We start from the raw sequence: 23,132 nt of genomic DNA on the forward strand, positions 1-23,132 counted from the left end.
CCCACACCTTCCCCTTCTTTTCCAAACCCCGGCTTTCCCCCCCACCCCATCATAACTTCCCTTCCCCCACTCAAGCCACCCACTTCCCAACCTCCAGCCCCTTCCTCATGCCTCTCCACCACCACCTTAGTGAACTGCAGAAAGTGTCTGTCCAACAGCTTGTCAGCAAATCCTCCCTCATGCAATGCGACTAAGATCACTCCCTCTCGGATGTGTATTTCCTCAAGAACCCAAAGATTCTCTCGGATATTTCACTGAACAAACCTCCCAAAATTCCCCACATTCACCTTAATCCTCGGTTCCTGAGGTTTGTCCCAACAAATTTCCCTCCCCCTCAATCCCACTCTGCTTCCACTGGGTCTGGAGCCTACACCTGGCTTCACAACAGACTGCAGGGAAGTCTGGAAACTAAGGAAAGGAATCCCAGGAATCAGTAAGGTCAGCCTGGTTTTTGATCCAGGAGATGGGAAAGGGATGTCCTGCTGCTGGTGAGAGAAACAGACACAAGGGCAGTGTTGGTCCATTCGAGGGCATCGTCCTCCCACTCATGAAGTGCCAGAGATTGGATTCTCCATCAGTCAGATGAAGCTTTCCACGGCTATGGAGATGTCATCAAAGTACTTCAGAGGGACAGGGCCTCGGCTCCCCCATCAGGCTCAGCATTTACTGGAATGGTGACTGAAGGGACCAGGAGTTGTCCCTTGTGTCTCCATCGAGTTCTGGGTGAGGTATAAGAGGAGAAAATGATCTCTACAAATGAGCTCAGTGATTCAGAGTTGACCAGTGTCCGTACATTGGTCGGCTCTGTGCCACCTGCCTCTGGAGAGGGAATGTGATCATCAACTAAATTTTTAAAAATTGGGTCTGAGGAACAATTGCTGAGATTCACTTTAAACCCATCCAATGGGGCCGAGCAACTCCATAAACAGCAGTGGGAAAGTAGATCATATGAGAGTGGGAAGAGTGATCATTCTATTCAGTCCATGACTCAGCACATTCAAACTTCAATGTCCCAGTTATTACAAATTAACACCTTCCTTCCTTCTTTCTTTCCTTCCTTCCTGCAGGGTCAAATTTCATCTCATGTCTACAATTCACATCTTCCCGTTGTTCAATATTTCTGTGCTAGTTCTCTTTGTGCTGTTTGCTTTCCAATTCCCTTGGAAAAAGTCTCGTGTCTGTTCATCTGGATTGAGTGGGGAGCCTCATTTTGTTCAGAATCCAGTTCCTCAAAGCTTTACATTTTCTGATCCTTTCCTTCATCATCTCTCACTCCGAGTGATTCTCTGATGCAACAAACCTGCCGGTATCTCAATTTCAGGGGAAATCCAGCATTTCCCCATCTGACCAGCACAACGAGAGGTGTGGACAAGATGGATGGTGATGAGTGAGAGTGGACATGTCCGACCTCTTTGCTGTCACTCTCTTGTCTCTTGTACACTCCTGGAAATGTGCTGTCAGAAAATACATGAACATCTGTCGGACAATCCAGCTGTTTAAAGATGAGCTGAAATAAAGAAATTGAAGGGGTAAAGGTGGGAAATCCCAATATTTCCAACATTCCACAAGGAAATGATAAAGTAGGATGGGAGTGGACAGGGACTGATCGCAGGAGAATATCGGGAACAAAAGGTGTTTGTATCTCAAAAGGAATGAAATTTTCTTCACTCTAGTGTTTCATCCAGCAGCAGAACACCAGAAACCTGTGGCTAGAGAGGGACTACGGTGCTTGGAGGAACTTCCAATGTCAAACTCTCTTATTTACATATTTATAACTTAGAATGATATGTTAATGAGTTGTCATCCTTATCATGACCAAGAGGCCATTTCCTTCATTCCCAGCAGGCTGTGTGAAGCCCAGTCTCTCAGAGCTCCAAGAACTCAGCAGCAGGGAGGGGCTCCCAGTGAGGCCTGGCCTCAGCTTTGGTCACAAAGGCAACAACTCAAGCCCCAGGAGTGGAGCTGAGATGGGCCTGGAGGCTGACACCTTGAGCTAAATTTTACCGGCCCGGTGTTGGAGGGCTTGGAGGTGGGAAAGCTGGGAATATTGGTGGGGGGAGTGGCGGATCTTCCTCGGGCTGGCTCCCGAATGCATTTCCGCCATCAGGGAACTTTCCTGGGGCAGGCTGGGAAGCCCCTCTGATTGCTGCAGCAACAGCTGTGGGAAAGATTGTCCGGCTTTCCCAGGTCAAAGGTTTGGCTAAGTGATTGAAGAATTGAATCCATGAAGTGATTGTCTTTACAGCACTGCTTGTGGGTCAGGGGAGGAGAAGGAATGTTTGCTCCAGGCCCAAAAAAAACTACCTACTATAAACTGCTCCCTGCCCTCACAATCAGTGATCTGTCTTCTCTTACCCAACCACCATTTCCTCCCCTGCACATTATCTCCTTGCGCCTCCCAGCCACACTTCCAGAAATCATGAACCAACTCACCCCAACCCAAGTATTGGGATTCACTTACACGATCTCTCTCTCTCTCTCCCTCAATATACCTACCTGTTCTCATAGGCTTCAGCCTTGTGAAGCAAGCTTCCCACCTGTAAGGTTTCCATCTTATCTCACACATTGCCTGTGGGCAAGAACATAACAGAGAATATTTCCAGATTGCTGAAAAGAGAGACATGTTGTGAAGCTTTTCATCTTAAATTCAGCAGGACAAATGCAAGAATGCCAAATTTCAAATGATCACAATTCATACTATAGGAGAGAAGGGCGCTGATTGGTTGGCAAGTCAACTCTGGTTGGTCAAGGCGTTGCCATGGAGAATACACGGGGAAATATTGGCTCCCTAACATTCTGGGTAATTCAAAAATGGTGCAAGACTTTAACATATTCCTTCTGTTTGCAGAGAAGAGTCCCTCCGTATGAATGTATGGCACTTGTATCAAGTATAAATGAGCCACATTACGAGTTTGACTGATTATCTTAAATTTGTAGTTAGTGCAGTGTCACGGACAGGTTGGAAGGGAAACTGCTGACAATTTCTGTTCCCTTTTCAAACTGCCCGTGATCAGTGAAGTTAAAGAATAGGAATGGTACATGAGTGTGTCATCAAGAATTGCAGCAGACATTCAGGAATTCTTTCTTTTAGAAAAGGAAGATGATTGTTTATTTTTAAACAATAAAACTAAAAACCCAAAAATGGATACTACTTCACTCATTCACTCATATTAACACTCTAGACAAGTTACAGGGGTAAAAGATAGTGCACTGTTACAATTATTAAAAAAGGGAAATGTTCATATATCACTTGCCTGATGTAACCTGATGTTCTTCTTTAGTCAAAGGATCAATTAAGGGATTTCAACTGCCGGGGTAGAAGAGGTTTGTAGGAATCCTCTTGAAGGGATGAAGTTGGTTTCTGGTAATTTCTTTAATCGATGGGCAGTCAGTTCTTGTGTGTGTTGATGTTCAGGTGGAGAGTCGTCTGCTCCTTGGTTTGTCTGCAAAATGTGTGGCTCCTTCTTACTGTGTCCTGAAGCTTCAGAGGCTGCAGTCAGAACGGCAGCTTAATGGCTTTTATATTTTTTTAAACTGACACTGATTCTGCTCAGATTGTTCTAGAAGCTGCTGCTTCACTCAGGCTGCCACCGTTGACAGTCACAATCCTTTCTTTTTGTGAGACAGTGAGTCAATTCCCTGACTGGGTTCTGGAATCCACTCAGCAGTGTCGCCTGATGGTCAGCGGACATTTTGTGGAAACAGTGACCTTCTTTCTAACCCAATATTTGAACAGCTTCTCTATTCAATGTCCATATTGAATAAGGTCCGTATTTTAAATTATGACTATGCCATACCTTGCGTGACAGTAGTTATTAGCACACTCAGGATTGTTCAGCAAGTGCTATCTAATCGCAGAATCACATCTGACAGTAAACATTTTCTTTTGGGTTTTGTAAGCCCGGGCTGGTTGAATCCAGTCTGCCTATTATGAACAGCCGAAGGAGCATGTTGTTTGATTCGATCAGCCAGTCGCTGGGATATACAGCCTATGTACCTGGCATCACATCGACACTGAAATTCAAACTCCCAGAGTGACATCACACTGATGGGGCATAACCAGGGGCAGAAACCTGTCTCCAGGTGAAATCACAAAGGACAATCATACAGTGGCCAGGAATGATGTCACAGAGCAGCTTCAATGGCCAGTTTTAATAGTCAGGGAGATTGTGTCCGGTCCCAGCTCCAGGCAGCGGACTATTCAACCTTGATTGTCTACACAGAAATAACTGTAATTGAACCACAGAACCATAGTTTTGCACATGGGCCTAGACTATGTGGTATGTTACACCTGTCAGATAGGAATGCAGCTACATCTTCATAGACAAAGATGCAGTCACATGGGAACAGAGTGTGACATTGATTACAATTAAATAGAGTATAATATTAAGTTATTAGATTAATAATTTGATTGCTTGATTATCAAACATAACTGGGTTAAAAATTAATTATTAAACATTTTTTTGCTACAAAGGCTAGAAGCTCAGAACAGACAATTCTAGTTTTTCTGGAACATTCTTTCCTCTCTTGTACACCCAATGCTGTGAATCCCTATCCCACACACTCTCCCTCCCCGCTGTGGTGAAATCCAAACCCATCACAGAATCTGCAAAATATTTCCTTTTGGTCAACTTTTCTCCCACCCCAGAAGGTGCTGACTCTGGCTGGGTTGAGTTTTACACTCACTGGTTACCGTCCCTCTCATCCCCATAAGTTGCCGATGTTGACTGGGTTAAGTTTTACACTCACTGGTTACTGTCCTTCTCCTCCCCAGAAGTTACTGACTCTGGCTGGGTTCAATTCTACACTCAACAATTTTGCTCCAATATGAGACTCAATCTACCTGTGTGACAATAGGAACAGGAGGAGCCCCTCCAGAAAACTCCACCATTCAATTAGATCATGGCTGATCTCTATCTCAGCTCCTTGTAGCTACCAATTGTTGGCATTTATATAGTGCCTTAGTACAGTAAAATATTCCAAGTCAGATCACAAGAGTGTAAATCAGATAGAAATTGACGCTGAGCAATATTCCCACTTTCAACAGGGAATCACATCAACACCTGAAAAATAAAAAAAGACTGCAGTTTATGAGGAAGGGGCAGAAAGTAATCGGCTGGACGTGCGAAGAGTCAAATGGCCGGTTTCTAAGTTGTTCCATGGGGATAATGGCGGCCATTCTACCCAGAATGCATGGCTCGCGTGAATATGGTCTAATTCCATCAGAAGGGGCAGACAACCATGCAGGTGCATAAAGCCCCGTTAGAACTCCAAGGTGGTGGTGTTCCCATGTATCTGCTGTCCTTGTCCTTCTAGATGTTAGTGATCATGGGTTTGGAAGGTGCTGACGAAGGAGCCTTGGTGAATTCCTGCAGTGCATCTTGTAGATGGTACACATTGTGTGTCGGTGGTGGAAGAAGCGAATGTTTGTGGATAGGGTGCTAATCAAGCGGACTGCTTTGTCCTGGATGGTGTTGAGCTTCTTCATTGTTGTGGTAGCTGCATTCATCCAAGCAAGTGGGGAGTATTCCAATACACTCCTGACTTGTGCCCTGTAGATTGTGGACAGGCTTTGGGGAGTCAGGAGATGAGTTACTCATCACACGATTCCTAACCTCTGATCTGCTCTTGTAGCCACAGTACTTATATGGCTAGTCCAGTTCAATTTCTGGTCAATGGTATCCCCCAGGATGTTGATAGTGGGGTTTTAGAGATGGTAATTCCATTGAACGTCAAGGGGGCGATGGTTAGATTCTCTCTTGTTGGACTTGGTCATTGCCTGGCACTTGTGTGGCGTGAATGTTACTTGCCACTTACGATGGAAGGAAGGTCAGCCCTCTAGAATTTATCTACATCAATACGATTACACCTACAGTTTAAAGACAATGATCTGCACCAGTAGAATGTATGTAGCTCTGGTAACAGATAAGGACCACTATCAATAACCTTGATCCATCAGCTCGTATGAATAGTTGGACCCGAGCCCAAAAATTAAGATTGAGCCTCAGTTACAATTATAATTGAGGAATTATTAATTAATTAGTAGTTTTGGTTAGTTTTCAAACTTACACAAGTGAATACTAGGTAAGTTCCTAAAGGGATTTTATGTTAAAAATTAATATAAAGCCTTCTTATATAACTTAAACTAAAAATGACTGAAAAGAATGTGTTAAAGCAGTTTAGAAGAAAATTTAGAAACCAAAAGTTTGTAAAAATGTTCTGTTTGAAATCAGATTAAGGTAACATATTGAAAAGTTAATTATTCTATCATCAAGATTAATTACACACAAAGGCCAAGACTAATTAAGTTAAAGCCAAACAAAGGGTGACAAGACCACATTAACACATGGAGAGGGAGGGTCTTGAACTTTCCCTGGGGGTTAAAAATCCCACCTCCGGGGACACTGTTAGTTTACCATATTCTGATTGAAGGATACTTATTCAAAAGCTGGAAGGAGATACACACTTCCGTAGAATTGATCACCCCATCGAAAGTTACAGAGGTCTTTTGGATCTGATAAGTATGTCTTTGTTTTCGTTTGAGTTATAGTGATAAAAATTAATCTAGTGAAGGAAAAAGACATTGAATGATTGTAATTACAGACACATGCTCTATGTATTAAAAATGTGAAAGTTTAATTGTATGATTCTTATATATTTTGACTTAACTAATTCTGTAATATAACTTCATAATTCTATATTACAAATCTGTATCAATTTATTTTTCTCTTTAAATAAAATTTCTTTGAAGTTGCTACTTGAACATTCTTGTCTTATCCTGTTGGTTTAAAGCCTCAGTCGAACCTAAAAGTTAAAACCAATTACCAGTGAATTAGGTCGATTCCAATTGGGCACCATCCAGAAAACTCGTCACACTTGTAACTAATGAACCAAGGACAATGATTTTCAATGAGTTTCCCACTGCCCTCATGACTGAGCACTACACTGTCTCCTTTCCCACCCCCTCCCCACTTCATGAGTCTCAGTGTGACCCATCCCTTATGTGCCTCATCTGTTGCCAAACAACAAATTAATACACATGCGTACCCCCACTTCTTTTCCTATTCCAGACTCTGCTTGCATCCATTTATACTTGTCGTTTCCCGTCCAACCTTGTGTTTGTCAGTGTCTCAGTTTCCTTTGCCGGGCTCCAGCTTCCCCGCCAACTCCCTCACCCCTGGCCTCAGTCTCCCCTCTGCCTTCCCTCGTTTCCCTCCTCCATCTCCTTGCAAAGCCTTCCTGCCCCTCTGCCTTCCATCATGCCCTCTCTCCCAAGCCCTTTTAATGCCTTCCTTCCCTTTGCCCCCCAAGTGTCCGTTATCCCTTTCACTCCAGTCAAAATGCTGGTCTCTGGCTGAATGTTGAGCCCTGTCTGAATCCCGCTGAACAGTGATGTTCTTGTGACTACAGAGGCATCCACCGGGAGCAGTCCAACCTGACACTTCCAGCAGTGTGGCATTCCACTGGCATCACAAGACTGGACAGGCCAGCTATTTGTGTTGCACTCACCTTGAAGTCGTCGGCTAAGTGAGGTCCAACCGCTGCACGCCACCCTTTTCAAATGTGATTCAGACCAGAGCGATTTCCCGCTGGATTGGAAGGTGACACATGATTCCTGCAAGCAGCAGACTTAATGAGCATTCATGAGATTGTAATGAAAGGAAGTGGCGTTCACACCACTGATCAGCGGGATACCTGACCCGCCATTAACCTGCCATCAGGAGAAATGTTTACACACTGGCAGGATTACGGTTTTTTTTGGTTACCGTTAGATTCTCCACTCACACCCACCATGAAACCCACCACGGGCAGGACGGGAAAATTCTGCCCAGTCACTCCCCCAGTCACAGAATCAATCACTGAGTCACAGCCATTCCTCAAGTCAGAGTAAATCTCTGAGTCAACAGTTACTCCTCCAGTCACAGAGTAAATCTCCAAATCATAGTCACTCCTCCAGTCACAGAGTAAATCTCAGACTCACAGTCCTCCCCAATCACAGTCAATCTCCAAGTCACAGTCGTTCCCCAAGCACAGAGTCATTCCCCAAGTCACTCCTGCAGTCACAGCATGACAACCCATGTCCTGTGCCCCCTCTTTCTGTGCTCATTAGGCAGTTGGAGCAGGTTTCCTTGAGAGATTTGAAAATACAGGGAACATTCCGCTTCCAACACACAGACAGAACTGACCATTCACAGTCCACAGGATAATAGCTAGTTCCCAACACACACACACAGAACTCAACTGGATCGTCTCACACAGCATAAGGGGCATTTCCACACCTGATTCCCCACAGGATAGTCAGGCTGCCTGAAGATTAGTGTGGATATTATGTGATGTAATTATTATAAATTGTGCTCCTTCACTCACCATCTCCTGACTTGGTTTTCAGTCCCTACAGGAAGTGAAGCAGCTGTGGAAGAGGAAGGGGAGAGAATGGGCAGAGTGGGTGGGCTCTCTGATTGACGTCTCTCACAGCCAATCCAAATATTTCTGGAGTAACATGAGTTTCCTGAAACAAAAACAAATAAAGCTGGAAAAACACAGCAGGTCTAACAGCATCTGTGGAGAGAGAAACAGAGTTAATGTTTCAAGTCCATACGACTCTTCTCCAGAGCTAGAGAAGTAAAAATGTGATGAAATGTATACTGTTTGCGGGGGGCAGGGAGAGCAGGTGAAGCTGGATAGAAGGCCAGTGATAGGTGGGGGCAAAGGAGAGATTGACAAAGGTATCATGAACAAAAGGACATAGGGGGCGTTAATGGCAGTGGTAAGGGATAAAGGAGGTACTGATAGTGGCATTAAGGTAAGAAAGTGGAATGTGATAATAGCAGGACAAGAGCAAATACTCTGAAAAGAACAACATGAACGAGTGACAGATGGCCCTTGTAGCGGTGGAGGGGGAAGGGAAAAAAGATCAAAAATAGGATAAAATGAATAAAATGAAAAATAAAAATAAGTGGATTAAAAATGTATAAAAAATAAAAATGAATATTGAAAAAAGGGGGTGAAGATAGAGGAGAGAGTTCATGGTCTGAAGTTGCTGAACTCAATGTTAAGCCCGGAAAGCTCTAAAGTGCCTAATCATAAGATGAGGTGCTGTTCCTCCAGTTTGCTTTGGGCTTCACTGGAACATAGCAGCAGGCCAAGGACAGACATGTGGGCATGAGAGCAGGGTGGTGTGTTGAAATGGCAAGCAACAGGAAGGTCTGGGTCATGCTTACGGACAGACCGAAGGTGTTCCACAAAGCAGCCACCCAGTCTACATTTGGTCTCTCCAATGTACAGACCACCACATTGGGAGCAGCGAATGCAGTAGACCAAATTGAAGGAGGTGCAAGTAAAGCGTTGCTTCATCTGAAAGGAGTATTTGGGCCCTTGGACAGTGAGGAGGGAGGAGGTAAAGGGGCAGGTGTTGCACCTTCTGTGATTGCCTGGGAAGGTGCCATGGGGGAGGGGGGGGGGGGGGTGATGAGGTGTTGGGGGTGATGGAGGAGTGGACCAGGGTGTCCCGGAGGGAACAGTCCCTACGGAATGTGAACAAAGGGGGGGTTCTGAAGGGAGATGTGTTTGGTGGTGGCATCACGCTGGAGTTGGCGGAAATGGCAGAGGATGATTCTTTGAATGCAGAGGCTGGTGAGGTGAAAAGTGAGGACAAGGGGACCCTACAATGATTCTAGGAGGGAGAGGAAGGTGTGAGGGCAGAGGCACGGGAGATGGGTCAGACACGGTTGAGGGCTCTGGCAACCACAATGGGGGGAAACCTCGGTGAAGGAAGACATGTCAGAAGTGCCGTTTTGGAAAGTGGCATCATCGGAACAGATGCGATGGAGGCAAAGGAACTGAGAGAATGGGATGGAGTCCTTACAGGAAGCAGGGTGTGAGGAGCTGTAGTCGAGGTAGCTGTGGGAGTCGGTGGGGTTGTAATGAATATTGGTGGACAGTCTATCACCACAAATGGAGACAGAGAAGTCAAGGAAAGGAAGTGTCAGAAGTGCCGGGAGGTTTCTCCCAATGCAGTCTCCTTGACATTGGAGACAAAACGCAGACTGGGTGACCGCTTTGCGGAACACCTTCCGTCTGTCTGCAAGCATGACCCAGACCTTCCTGTCGCTTGCCATTTCAACACTCCATCCTACTCTCATGCCCACATGTCCATCCTTGACCTGCTGCAATGTTCCAGTGAAGCTCAACGCAAACTGGAGGAACAGCACCTCATCTTCCGATTAGGCACTTTACAGCCTTCCAGACGTAACAATGAGTTCAGCAACTTCAGATCATGAACTTTCTCTTCTATCCTCACCCCTGTTTTTACTCTCCTTTTTCAATGTTCATTTCTATTTTTTAATTTTTATATTTTTTATCCACTTATTTTTATTCATTGTTTTATCCCCACTTTTTATCCTATTTCCGATCTTTCTTCCCCACCACCATCCCCTCCTCCCACCCCACCCCCACAAGGGCCATCTGTCACTTGTTCATGTTGTTCTTTCCAGACTGCTTACCTTTGTCCTGCTATTATCACATTCTGCTTTCTTACCTTAATGCCACTATCAGCACCTCCTTTAGCCCTTAACACTGCCATTAACACACCCCTTGTCCTTTTGTTCGTGACATCTTTGTAAATCTCTCCTTTGCCCCCACCTATCGCTGGCCTTCTATCCAGCTTCACCTGCTCCACCCCCCCCTTAAACAGTATAAACTTCATCACATTTTTTACTTCTATTTAGCTCTGAAGAAGAGTAATACGGACTTGAAATGTTAACTCTGTTTTTCTCTCCACAGGTGCTGTAAGGCCTGCTGAGTTTTTCCAGCATTTTCTGTTTCAGATTTCCAGCAGTATTTTGCTTTTCTCTTGAGTTTCCTAAGCTTGGGAAACTGACCAGTGAAATGGAGGTGACTTTGAGCAGCAGATCAGGTGGAGATTTAAACTTGTCATTGTTCCATCTGAATAAAACCTCACTTATCACAGCTGCTATCTCAGTTCCCCCGGTAAACATTTGACAGAGATTCCTAGTGTGGGAATAGCATCCTTCATCCTCGGAGGCTTTCAAACTGACAACAGTGATGACACTTCAAAGAGCACTTCATTGGTTGTAAAGTACTTTCAGATGCCTCAAGTTTCTAAAAGTTGATATAAAACTGCAATTCTTTCTTTCTTATGGAAACAATATGCTTCCTGTGAGCTGGAAATGATAAACCCATTGATGGAGAAAGTGTACCAGCCCATAGTGACATTAACCAATATATTGTGTACTCGACTCTTACTGTCGGCTCCTGCATGTTTCAGTGAATAGGAACACACAATGCTGACAAATCAGGTAGTTTGGGTTAAGCTAAAAAGTGAGTTTGTGAGTTATAAATCAATATTGAACATTGATAAAACAGCAGCACACCATGCGCATAAATCCGATGGTTTAAGTGAAATTTATAAAACATGAATTTATTTGGAGATGTAAATCTATACAGAAGATTGCTAAAACAGCAGCCAAACATCAACACAATATTCAGCTTACACCAAACTCTGAATCAGCCAAAATAACGAAGCATTTGAATATGACTCAAGATCATTCCCGGAAATGATTCTTGGAAGAGTATAAGGTGAACATATCACACTGTTATTCCATCGAGGTATGATGGGCTGAGGGAACTCAGGTCTGTAGAGACTCACCCCCACTCCCTCACCATACTCAGGATAGTGGTCCTTCCAGACAGGAGAGTAAAAACATTACCCATGGTATTAGTCAAACATCCGTCACCTGAAGAGGATCTGTCTATAATTCACATCACCAACTAAAGCAGGGTCTGATTCTCCCTCACACCCACTCCTGAGAGCTGGCTCACTTTACTAACACACAAACGCTCACATCAGGGGAAACTCTCTCAGAATACTACAGAGTTTCCTTAAAATCCCTGTACCTTAGTCTGGCTCCCAATTCAGATGGTCAGAAAAGACATTGAACTTTAGTGGCATAGGATAGAGCTCATTTCCATCATACAAACACATGCAGAATTGAAGAGATCGAGAGAGGTTTGCAAATCTGTTGTGGACTGGACGACATTGCAGTCATCTGGAAACTGTAGATCATGTGTATCAAAGTTCTAAGTGATGTCTGTATCTCCCGATCCATGTGGGGGACTGATGCCTGCTGGACAGATCATCAACTTGTTTGATCGGTGATGAACATCCACCCAGCACCAAGACATCACAAGGCCCAAAAGTCCAAGAGGAAGAAGGTCAATGTCTCAGCCCTAAAACTGTCCAATGGAAGAGAGGAATTTAGTGACCAATCTGGAACATTTTCACACATCAATTTTAGTTCTCGTACAGTGGGATCAAATGAAGTCAGCTATACTAAATTCCTGTGCGCAGACCACTGGGTTCAAGCATCATCATCACCAGGACTGGCTCGACAAACATGACAAATATGTAACCTCCGAGAACAAATACAATCAGCCTTCATTGCCTGGCAGAACAACCCAAGGTCACAACTCAAGAAGGCAGCATTTCAACAGCTCAAGTCTGACACCCTCAGAAAAATCCAGAAGATAAATGACATGTGTTGGGAAGAGAAAGCCCAAGAGGTCCAATAATATGCTGATGATCATGACATGCAAATCTTTTTAGAAGTCACCAGGGCCAATTTGACGAGGTCAAATGGACAAAGTCCTCTTTGTTCATAGGACAGTGTTTCTGTTCTTAAGGTTGACAATGCCATCTGTTAATGCTGGAAAGAACACTTTGAACAACTCCTCAACTATAAATCCACATTGGCAGCTGACACCCTCCAGACTATCCCCCTGTGCCTGTGATAGAGTCCATGGGTGAATCACCATCGATGGGAGAGCTGCAACAAACAATCAAACAGATGAAAAACAACAAAGCTGTAGCCCCGATGGTATTCCAGCTGAGGTCTTCAAAGCGGGTGAATTTCTGCTCACATCAAGACTCCATGAACTCATCCTATATTTGGGAGGAATATGAACTCTCCTCATCCTGACTTCAGGAATGTGACAATTGTAACTATCTTCAAGAAGGGAGATAAATCACGCTGTGGAAACTATTGAGATATTTCCCTCTTGTCCATATCAGGGAAAATCCTGACACACATTCTCCTGAATCACCTACTTCCTGTGGCTGAGGAAATCCTCCCAAAGGTAGTGACACCTGTGCGTAAACAGGAACTTCTATACATATTGATATCTGCTTTTGATGATGTCTGGCAATCCGGTTAACTTGGCCTTTTTGAAATTTATAGACTGATGATGGGGGAGGTTTGAGACAGACACTGCTGAGACAGATAGTGCTTTGGAACGACAGCTCCCTTGTGTGAGCATTGGAAAGTAAACAGCACAAACAACTCTCAGTGTAATGGAAGCAGGTGACCCGGCTCCAAATCCGTGTGGAGATGTTGGTGTATGGTGAGAGGGGGAGTAGGTGAAACAATCCTGGCACACACACACTAGAAGGGTTTGTCTCCCGTGTGGGTTCACTGATGTTCCAAGAGGTCCAACAACCATGTGAAGACCTTATTGCAGAACTCACTTTCTCCCGTGTGAATGTATTGATGGACCAGGCGATACACTGACTGTGTGAAAGCCTTGTCACACACCTCACATCTGAATGGTTTCTCACCAGTCTGGGTCTGCTGTTGATTCAGGAGATTGGAGGAGTGGGTGAAAGCCTTGTCACAAACAAAACACAAGAAGAGTTTCTCCCCCGTGTGAAACCTCTTGTGTCCCAGGAAGTCAAAGACATCACAAAAACTTTGTCATAAATCTGACGTTTAAAGGGTTACTCCCATGTGGATCCTCTGATGCAGCAGGAGATCTGATGATTCCACAAACGATTTGTCACACACCTTGCACGTGAACAGCTTTTCAGCTGTGTGACTGCGGTGGTGCCTACGGAGGTTTGATGAATCCGAGAATGATTTGTCGCACAGCTCGCACATGAATGGCTTCTCCCCTGTGTGAATACACTGGTGTGCACGGAGGGTTGACGACCGGGTGAATGATTTGTCACAGACCTCACATTTGAAGGGTTTCTCCCCAGTGTGAATCCTCCGGTGCGACACGAGTTCGGAAGAGTAAGTGAAAGCGGTCTCACAAACCTCACACCTGAATGGTTTCTCACCCGTATGAATCCTCTGGTGCATCAGCAGGCTCGAAGATGTCACAAAAGCTTTATTACAAAACTCGCACCTGAATGGTTTCTCCCCTGTGTGAATCCGTTGGTGCGCATGGAGGTTTGATGAGTCTGAGAATGATTTGTTGCACACCTCACATGTGAATGGTTTTTCCCCAGTGTGAATGCGCCAGTGATTCATCAGGCCCCATGATTCTGCAAAGCCCTTGTTACAAATCTCACACTTGAACGGCTTCTCCCCAGTGTGAATGCGTCGGTGTTTCACAAGCGTCGATGACTTTGTGAAGGCTCGATCACACACCTCGCACTTGAATGTTTTCTCTTCCATGTAGCTGCCTTTTGTGTTCGGAGATCTTATGAGCCTGTGGAGTCCTCCTCACACACCTCACACTTGAACAGCCTCTCACGTGTAGGAATGAGTCAATGGATCATGAGGCTCGATGAATGATTGAAGCTTTCACCATACTTGGAGCCCACTCACACTTCTTCCCAGCCTCACCCTGACCGATCACCCACAGCCAAACCTTCAGAAAGGTTGGTTCTGATGGAAGGTTCTGCACCACTGACCAGTTTCAGATCTGATGATATGTCAAAGCTCCCCTGGCCCGACTGATTTCCAGATGATGGCTTCAGTGCCCAACCTTCTCTGTGTTGAGCAATGCTGTGAAGGGACTGGATGTCTTCCCACAGTTGTGCAGTTGTTCCTTGGATGATGATGGCCAGGATCTATCTGTGGTGTCTATCTCTCTGTATTCTCTGGTGTAGTACGGTGTAATCCTTCTGTAAAACAGGAAAAGGAAACATGATTTACTCCAACTCCCTCTCCTCCTTTGCTGAAGGAGCTGACTCCTCAGTTAGAGACTGTTGGACAGTGAGTGTCAGTCTGCTATTCCCCTGTGTGGGGGATCAGATGTAAGTCCATTCTTTTTCCTCACTTGACTGTCACACACCCCCTGTTTCCAGCAGGGACATTGGATAGGGACCAGGAGCAGATAACGTGGCTACTTTCTTTCCTCCGCCCAGTCCCAGGTGCTGCAAGGAAGACAGTCGGGCGGAGTGTAAAACTGGCTATCAATTCACTATCAGCTCATGTCGTGCTGTAGCAGACCATTTTTACTCTTACAGTGTGTGTTAAATATAAAGAAGACTTAGGAGAAATGTTAATTCAATGAACATTTGGAAATCTCTCCCCTCATTTTCCAGAATTACTTGTATAAAACACACTGGGCATGAAGTGCAAGAAAACCTTGCATCAGGTTGAAGCATTATGGTTTACTCTGGGAAAAGGGATACACTGCACTCACTCAGACATGCCACAGTCAGCACTGTCCAATTTGAACCAATTGAACACAGTACAGTGGATTACATGCAGGTTTAAAACCAAGAATAGCTGGTAATAAACAGAATTAAACAGTCTCAGTGAAGCTGGCTTTCCCTAAGTCCAAGAAGCGCACAAAAGATAAACCTACAAGCCAAAATCCAGTCTAGGTTTTGCCTACTCTCTTGTCCATAGGTGAAACAGGGAAGCATTAGCTGTTAAACTATTAATTCCTGCCTTTATTTCTATTTCCAGCATCCGCAGTATCTTGCGTTTATTTACTTACTGCCACTTTACTAAATCATATTCCTTGCTTCATGTTTCAACTTGGCGCCAATTTTATGGTCTTGCTTTCGGCTTATTCATCAGCCCCAGTTCCTGACACTGCAATCTTCAATCACACTGGATATTCAGTCCTGAACATTAGTGTGGATATTATGGGATACAATCTGTATAAACTCTGCTCCTTCACTCACTGGATATTCAGCCCTGAACATTAGTGTGGATATTATGGGATACAATCTGTATAAACTCTGCTCCTTCACGCACTGGACATTCAGCCCTGAACATTACGGCGGGGGCTTCAGTTTGAAAAGGGCGCAGTCAGGGAACAAAGAAAACAGCAACTGTGACATCACAGGAAGCTAGTATGTTAATTGGCCGTTAAGTGCTCAGTCTAAGGGACAGTGTGTGAGAAACCAGCTTAGGACAGGTGAGTTAAGGTAGATCTATAAATGAAAAGAACTAAAACTTTAAAAGAATAAACCAAAATTTGAAAACTTTAAAATTAAAATCAAACAAGATAAAAAATGCAATAAAAATAAAGTAAATTAAAGAAACATCTAAAACACATACCTTGTAGTTAAGAAGCGTATAACCTTTAGTTGTCAGTGTTGATAGTATTCAATAAACACAGTAAATTGTAGAATACATAGGAAGAAAGTAATTAAAGTAAATTAACTAAATAACATAAGTTAGGATGGCGGGACAGGTGTTATATTACAGCTGTGAGATGTGGGAGCTTTTGGACGCCAAGGTGATCCATGGCAGACACGTCTGCAGGAAGTGTAAGCAGCTGGAGGAATTCCGGATCAGGATTATTGATCTGGAAGCCGAAATGCAGACACTGCGCAACACAAGGGAGGGGGCAAAATACCTGAATACTTTGTTCCAGAAGACAGTCTTAGAAGAGGGTCATCTGTTTTGGTCAGCAGTGAGGGACAGGAGCATGTGACTGTCAGTGAGGCAAATAATGAGACCAAGCAGACAGTAGTGGAGGGGCCTCAGGCTTTGCAATTATCAAACAGGTTTGAGGTGCTCACTACCTGTGTGGATGAAAGCGGTGTCTGCAAGGTCGATGAGTTGGCTGGCCATGGCACTGTGGTACAGGAAGCCGCTCAAGCTGGGGGAGCAAAAAGGAAATGTAGCGGTCGTACGGGATGGTATAGTGTGGGGAATTGACATTGTTCTCTGCAGCAAAGAGCAAGAATTGGCTATGTTGCCTGCCCAGTGCCAGGGTTCAGGACATCTGCTCAGGGCTGAAGAGGAAATTGCAGTGGAAGGGGGAGGATCCAGTTGTCATAATCAATGTAAGTACCAATGACATCGGTAGAACGAGGAAAGAGGTTCTGCAAAGTCAGTATGAGGAGCTAGGCACCAAATTAAGAAGCAGAACCTCAAAGGTAATAATCTCTGGATTATTACCTGAGCCATGTGCAAATTAGCATAGGGCAAATAAGATTAGAGAGACGAATGCATGGCTCAAAGACTGGTGTGGGAGAAGTGGGTTCCAGTTTGTCGGCAATGGCATCAGTACTGGGGAAAGTGGGGGCTGTACCGTTGGAACGGTTTACACCCGAACCGTGCTGGGACAAGTGTCCTCGCAAATCGCATAACTAGGGAAGTAGAGAGGGCTTTAAACTAAACAAGAGGGGTGAGGGATCAAGTTTGGATAGAGGTAGCAATTCAAGGTGTAGAGTCAAGACAGGAGAGCAAAATAGTAATTTGAGAAATGAGGGTCAGAGAATGGCAGGAAGGGACAGAGAGAAAAAAACCTAAGAATATATCAACAGGAAAGACTAAATGTTACAAAGGTAACAAAAAGACAAAACTGAAGGCTCTCTATCTGAATGCACGTAGTATTCATAACAAAGTAAATGAATTGATGGCCCACATTGAAGTAAATAAATACGATCTGATAGCAATTACAGAGACGTGACTGCAGGACGACAATGATTAGGTCCTTAATGTTGAAGGGTACATGACATTCAAGAAGAATAGGATGCTAGGTAAAAGTGGAAGGGTAGCACTGTTAATCAAAGAAGGCATTGGTGCAATAGTTAGAGATGGCCTTGGTTCAGGAGATCAGGATGCAGAATCGGTTTAGGTGGAGATAAGGAATAGGAGGGGAAAAAAGTCATTAGTCGGAGTGGTCTACAGGCCACTGTAGCCACAGTGTAGGACAAAGTATTTAAGCTAAAATATTGTGTGCTTGTGATAAAGGGATGGCAATAATCATGGATGATTTTAATTTACACATAAGCTGGAAAAATCAGATTGGCAGTAGTAGCCTGGAAAAGGAGTTCTTAGAATGTTTTCGAGATAGTTTCTTAGAGCAGTATGTCCTGAAACCAACCAGAGAGCAGGTTATATTAGATTTGGTATTGTGTAACGTGACAGGATTAAGTAATGACCTCAGAGTAAAGACACCCCTAGCTATCATCAACCGCAATATGTTTGAATTTTACATCCAGTTTGAAAGGGAGAAAAGTGGGTCTAAGACTAGTATCTTAAACTTAAATAAGGGCAATTATGTGGGGATGAAAGCTGAGCTAGCTGAAGTGAACTGGGAAACTAGGCTAGAGGATAGATCAATAGAGAAGCAGTGGCAGACGTTTAAGGGGATATTTCAGAGTATTCAGAATAAGTACATTCCTACCATAAAGAAAAATTCTAAGGGGAGGACCCACCATCCGTGGTTAACTAGAGATGTTAAAGAAAGCATAAAACTCCGCAAAAATGAGAGGCAGGACAGATGATTGGTCAGAATATAAAGAATGGCAGAGAATGACTAAAAGGTTAATCAGAAGAAAGAAATGTATGAGAGGAAGCTAGCTAGAAATGTAAAAATGGATAGCAAGAGTTTCTACAGGTACTTAAAAAGGAAAAGAGTAAGTAAAGTGAGTGTTGGTCCTCTGGATAGTGACAGTGGGGAGTTAATAGTAAATAGGAAGCAAATGGCGGAAGAATGAACAAATATTTTGCTGTGTTCACCACAGAGGATACAAATAATATTCAGTAATAGCTGCAAATCAGATGAATGAGAGAAAGAAACTTGGTGAAATTGAAATCACTAGAGAAACGGTACAGAGCAAATTGATGGACCCTCAGGCTGGCAATTCTCCGGGTCCCGGTGGACTACATTCTAGGGTCTTGAAAGAGGTGGCTAATGAGGTAGTCGATGCGCTCATGTTAATTTTCCAAAATTTGTTAATTCTCGAAAGATTCCATCAGATTGGAAAATAGCAAATATAATCTATTCAAGAAGGGAGGAAAGCTGAAAACAGGAAGCTATAGGCCAGTCAGCTTGATATCTGTCGTGGGGAAGTTATTAGAATCGATCATTAAGGAGGTTATAACTGGGCACTTAGAAGAGCTCAAGGCAATCGGGAAGAGTCAGCATAGTTTTGTGAAAGGAAAATCATGTCTAACCAATTTATTGGAGTTTTTTGAAGGAGTAACATGCACAGTGGATATAAGGGAGCCTGTAGACATACTGTACTTGGATTTCCAGAAGGCATTTGATAAGGTGCAACATCAAAGATTATTACAGAAAATAAAAGTGCATGGTGTAGTGGGTAACGTATTAGCAAGAGTAGAAGATTGGCTGGCTGGCAGAAAGCAGAGAGCATGCATAAACGGGTCTTTTTCTAATTGGCAGGATGTGATGAGTGGAGTACCACAGGGGTCTATACTGGGACCTCAACTTTTACAATTTACATCAATTTTATAGACGAGGGGAGTGAAGACATGGTAGCTAAATTTGCAGATGACACAAAGATAGGTAGGAAAGTATGTTGTGAAGGGGACATGAGGAGGTTGCAGATGGATATAGATAGGTTGAGTGAGTGGGCAAAGATCTGGCAAATAGAGTTTCATGTGGGAAAATGTGAAGTTGTTCACTTTAGCAGGAAGAACAAAAAAGCAGAGCATTACTTAAATGGAGAACGGCTGCATAATTCTCAGGTGTAGAGGGATCTAGATGTTCTAGTACATGAGTCACTCTTTAGTATGTTAGTATGCAGATACAGCAAGTAATTAAGAAGGCTAATGGAATGCTGTCCTTTATTACCAGAGGAATTGAATATAAAAATAAGGATGTTATGCTTCAGTTATACAGGGCATTGGTGAGACCGCACCTCGAATACTGTGTGCAGTTTTGGTCTCCTTATTTAAGAAAGGGTGCAAATGCATTGGAGGCGGTTCAAAGCAGGTTTACTAGATTGATACCGGGAATGGGTGGGTTGTCTTGTGAGGAAAGGTTGGACAGACTGGGCTTCTTTCCACTGGAGTTTAGAAGAGTGAGGGTTGATTTGATTGAAGTATACAAGATCCTGAATGACCTTGACAAGGTGGATGTCGAAAGGATGTTGCCCCTTGTGGGTGAGTCCAGAACTTTGGGTCACCTTCTTAGAACAGAGATGAGGAGAATGTTTTTCTCTCAGTGGATTGTGCGACTTTGGAACGCTCTGTCTCAGAAGGTGGTGGAGGTGGGATCATAGAATATTTTTAAGACAGAGATAGATAGATTCTTGTTAGGTAAGGGAATCAAAGGTTATCGGGGTTAGATGGGAATGTGGAAATCAAAAGACAAGATCAGCCATGATCTTATTGAATGGCGGAGCAAGTTCGAGGGGCTGAACAGTCCACTCCTGTTCCTATTTCTTATTCGTGTGGATATTATGGGATACAACCTGTATAAACTCTGCTCATTCAATCACTGGATATTAATTCCTGAACATTAGTGTGGATATTATGTGATGCAATTATCATAAATTCTGTTCCTTCACTCACCATCTCCTCCCGGTTTTCAGTCCCTACAGGAAGTGAAGCAGCTGTGGAACAGGAAGAGAAAAGACAGAATTGGTGGGGCTCTCTGACTGATGTCTCTCACAGCCAATCGGAAACAGGTTCCAGCAAAGTCCGCCCACAATTAATATGTCAATCACTCGGTTCAGCCAATCCAACGATGGGCAATTCGGTTCCGCTCAGGCTCTGTGGAGACAGGCTCTCACCCAGTCGGATCATTAACCTGTGCAGCGAGGATGGACAGAATTGAATGAGATAAAAACAAAAAACTACTGCGGATGCTGGAAATCCAAAACAAAAACAGAATTACCTGGAAAAACTCAGCAGGTCTGGCAGCATCGGTGGAGAAGAAAAGAGTTGACGTTTCGAGTCCTCATGACCCTTCAGCAGAACTGAGTATAGTTAGGAGAGAGGTGAAATATAAGCTGGTTTAAGGTGGGGGGGCGGGGGGAGTGAAGTTGGGGAAGCGAGGAGGGGGTGGTTGTAGGGACAAGCAAGCAGTGATAGGAGCAGATAATCAAAAGATGTCACAGATAAAGGAACAAAGAGGTGTTGAAGGTGGTGATATTATCTAAGAGAATGTGCTAATTAAGAATGGATGGCAGGACACTCAAGGTACAGCTCTAGTGGGGGTGGGGTGGAAAGACTGACAGGGCATTACAGTTATAGATTTAAAAATAATGGAAATAGGTGGGAAAAGAAAAATCTATATAAATTATTGGAAAAAAACAAAAGGGAGGGGGAAGAAACGGAAAGGGAGTGAGGAGGGAGTTCAAGATCTAAAGTTGTTGAATTCAATATTCAGTCCGGAAGGCTGTAAAGTGCCCAGTCGGAAGATGAGGTGCTGTTCCTCCAGTTTGCGTTGAGCTTCACTGGAACAATGCAGCAAGCCAAGGACAGACATGTGGGCAAGAGAGCAGGGTGGAGTGTTAAAATGGCAAGCGACAGGGAGGTTTGAGTCTTTCTTGCGGACAGACCGCAGGTGTTCTGCAAAGCGGTCGCCCAGTTTACGTTTGGTCTCTCCAATGTAGAGGAGATCGCATTGGGAGCAACGAATGCAGTAGACTAAATTAGGGGAAATGCAAGTGAAATGCTGCTTCACTTGAAAGTAGTGTTTGGGCCCTTGGACGGTGAAGAGAGAGGAAGTGAAGGGGCAGGTGTTGCATCTTCTGCGTGGGCATGGGGAGGTGCCATAGGAGGGGGTTGAGGAGTAGGGGGTGATGGAGGAGTGGACCAGGGTGTCCCGGAGGGAACGATCCCTACGGAATGCCGCTGGGGGGGGTGAAGGGAAGATGTGTTGGTGGTGGCATCGTGCTGGAGTTGGCGGAAATGGCGGAGGATGATCCTTTGAATACGGAGGCTGGTGGGGTGATAATTGAGGACAAGGAGGACCCTATCATGTTTCTGGGAGGGAGGAGAAGGCGTGAGGGCGGATGCGCGGGAAATGGGCCGGACACGGTTGAGGGCTCTGTCAACGACGTGGGCGGAAAATCTCGGTTAAGGAAGAAGGAGGACATGTCAGAGGAGCTGTTTTTGAAGGTAGCATCATCAGAACAGATGCGACGGAGGCGACGGAACTGGGAGAATGGGATGGAGTCCTTACAGGAAGTGGGGTGTCAGGAGCTGCAGTCGAGGTAGCTGTGGGAGTCGGTAGGCTTGTAATGGATATTGGTGGACAGTCTATCTCCAGAAATTGCGACAGAGAGGTCAAGGAAGGGAAGGGAAGTGTCAGAGATGGACCATGTGAAAATGATGGAGGGGTGGAGATTGGAAGCAAAATTAATAAATTTTTCCAGGTCCCGACGAGAGCATGAAGCAGCACCGACGTAATCATCGATGTACCGGAGAAAGAGTTGAGGGAGGGGGCCGGAGTAGGACTGGAACAAGGAATGTTCCACATACCCCATAAAGAGACAGGCATAGCTGGGGCCCATGCGGGTACCCATAGCCACATCTTTTATTTGGAGGAAGTGAGAGGAGTTAAAGGAGAAATTGTTCAGTGTGAGAACAAGTTCAGCCAGACGGAGGAGAGTAGTGATGGATGGGGATTGTTGGGGCCTCTGTTCAAGGAAGAAGCTAAGGGCCCTCAGACCATCCTGGTGGGGGATGGAGGTGTAGAGGGATTGAATGAGAATTGAATGAGGTTCGACACAGCCCGCGATGTCTGATGGGAGTTGTAGTTCTGGCGCACGCAGCGGCGGTTGACGCCCAGCATTCGGGAGTTCGAATCTGAGAAAGCGCGACCCCGAGTGGCTGTCATGTGGGCGGGGCTGGAATTGGAGGTGCTGCATCTGTAAATCCCAGCGGCGGGGACCAGGATCGCAGCCGTTTAACCCCCTCTACCTCCCCCCCACCCCTCCCCCATCCACTTGGTTAAATGGATAACATGGGACTACACTGGTTTTCTATGACTGGTGAGAGACTGTTTTTTGCAGACCTTGGAGTAAAAGTATAAAGGTTTGACTCTCCCAGTTTTGAATCCATCTCCCTTACTGGTGCTGAAGGGCCTGTCCTCCATTTAGCCTCTGCCCCAGTTAAGATTGTAGATCTAAGGTGCTCTGCTCCATGGCCTGGTCCTCA

At 44.6% G+C, this 23,132-nt stretch overlaps 4 protein-coding genes across 5 annotated transcripts in view; 2 read left to right on the forward strand and 2 right to left on the reverse strand.

The window, feature by feature from the left end:
• The window catches only part of LOC144695233 (uncharacterized), a 313,865-nt gene extending 305,481 nt beyond the window's left edge, over positions 1–8,384 (reverse strand). Inside the window, exon 1 of the mRNA XM_078566128.1 lies at positions 8,368–8,384. The gene's annotated coding sequence lies outside the window, so the exon portion shown is untranslated. The remainder of the gene's footprint in view (positions 1–8,367) is intronic.
• Positions 1–14,884, reverse strand: part of LOC144695243 (uncharacterized) — a 157,052-nt gene extending 142,168 nt beyond the window's left edge. Inside the window, 1 exon segment of the mRNA XM_078566136.1 lies at positions 12,138–14,884. Coding sequence (XP_078422262.1) covers positions 13,488–14,474 — 987 coding nt within the window. The 5' untranslated portion in view covers positions 14,475–14,884 and the 3' untranslated portion in view covers positions 12,138–13,487.
• Positions 1–23,132, forward strand: part of LOC144695267 (uncharacterized) — a 556,511-nt gene that overhangs the window by 337,184 nt on the left and 196,195 nt on the right. The gene's annotated exons all lie outside the window — the stretch shown is intronic.
• LOC144695223 (uncharacterized) overlaps positions 1–23,132 on the forward strand; it is a 218,638-nt gene that overhangs the window by 162,801 nt on the left and 32,705 nt on the right. The window lies entirely within an intron of this gene.

This window comes from Cetorhinus maximus, chromosome 21, assembly GCF_964194155.1.
Source record: "Cetorhinus maximus chromosome 21, sCetMax3.hap1.1, whole genome shotgun sequence".
Classification (NCBI taxonomy): Eukaryota; Metazoa; Chordata; class Chondrichthyes; order Lamniformes; family Cetorhinidae; genus Cetorhinus; species Cetorhinus maximus.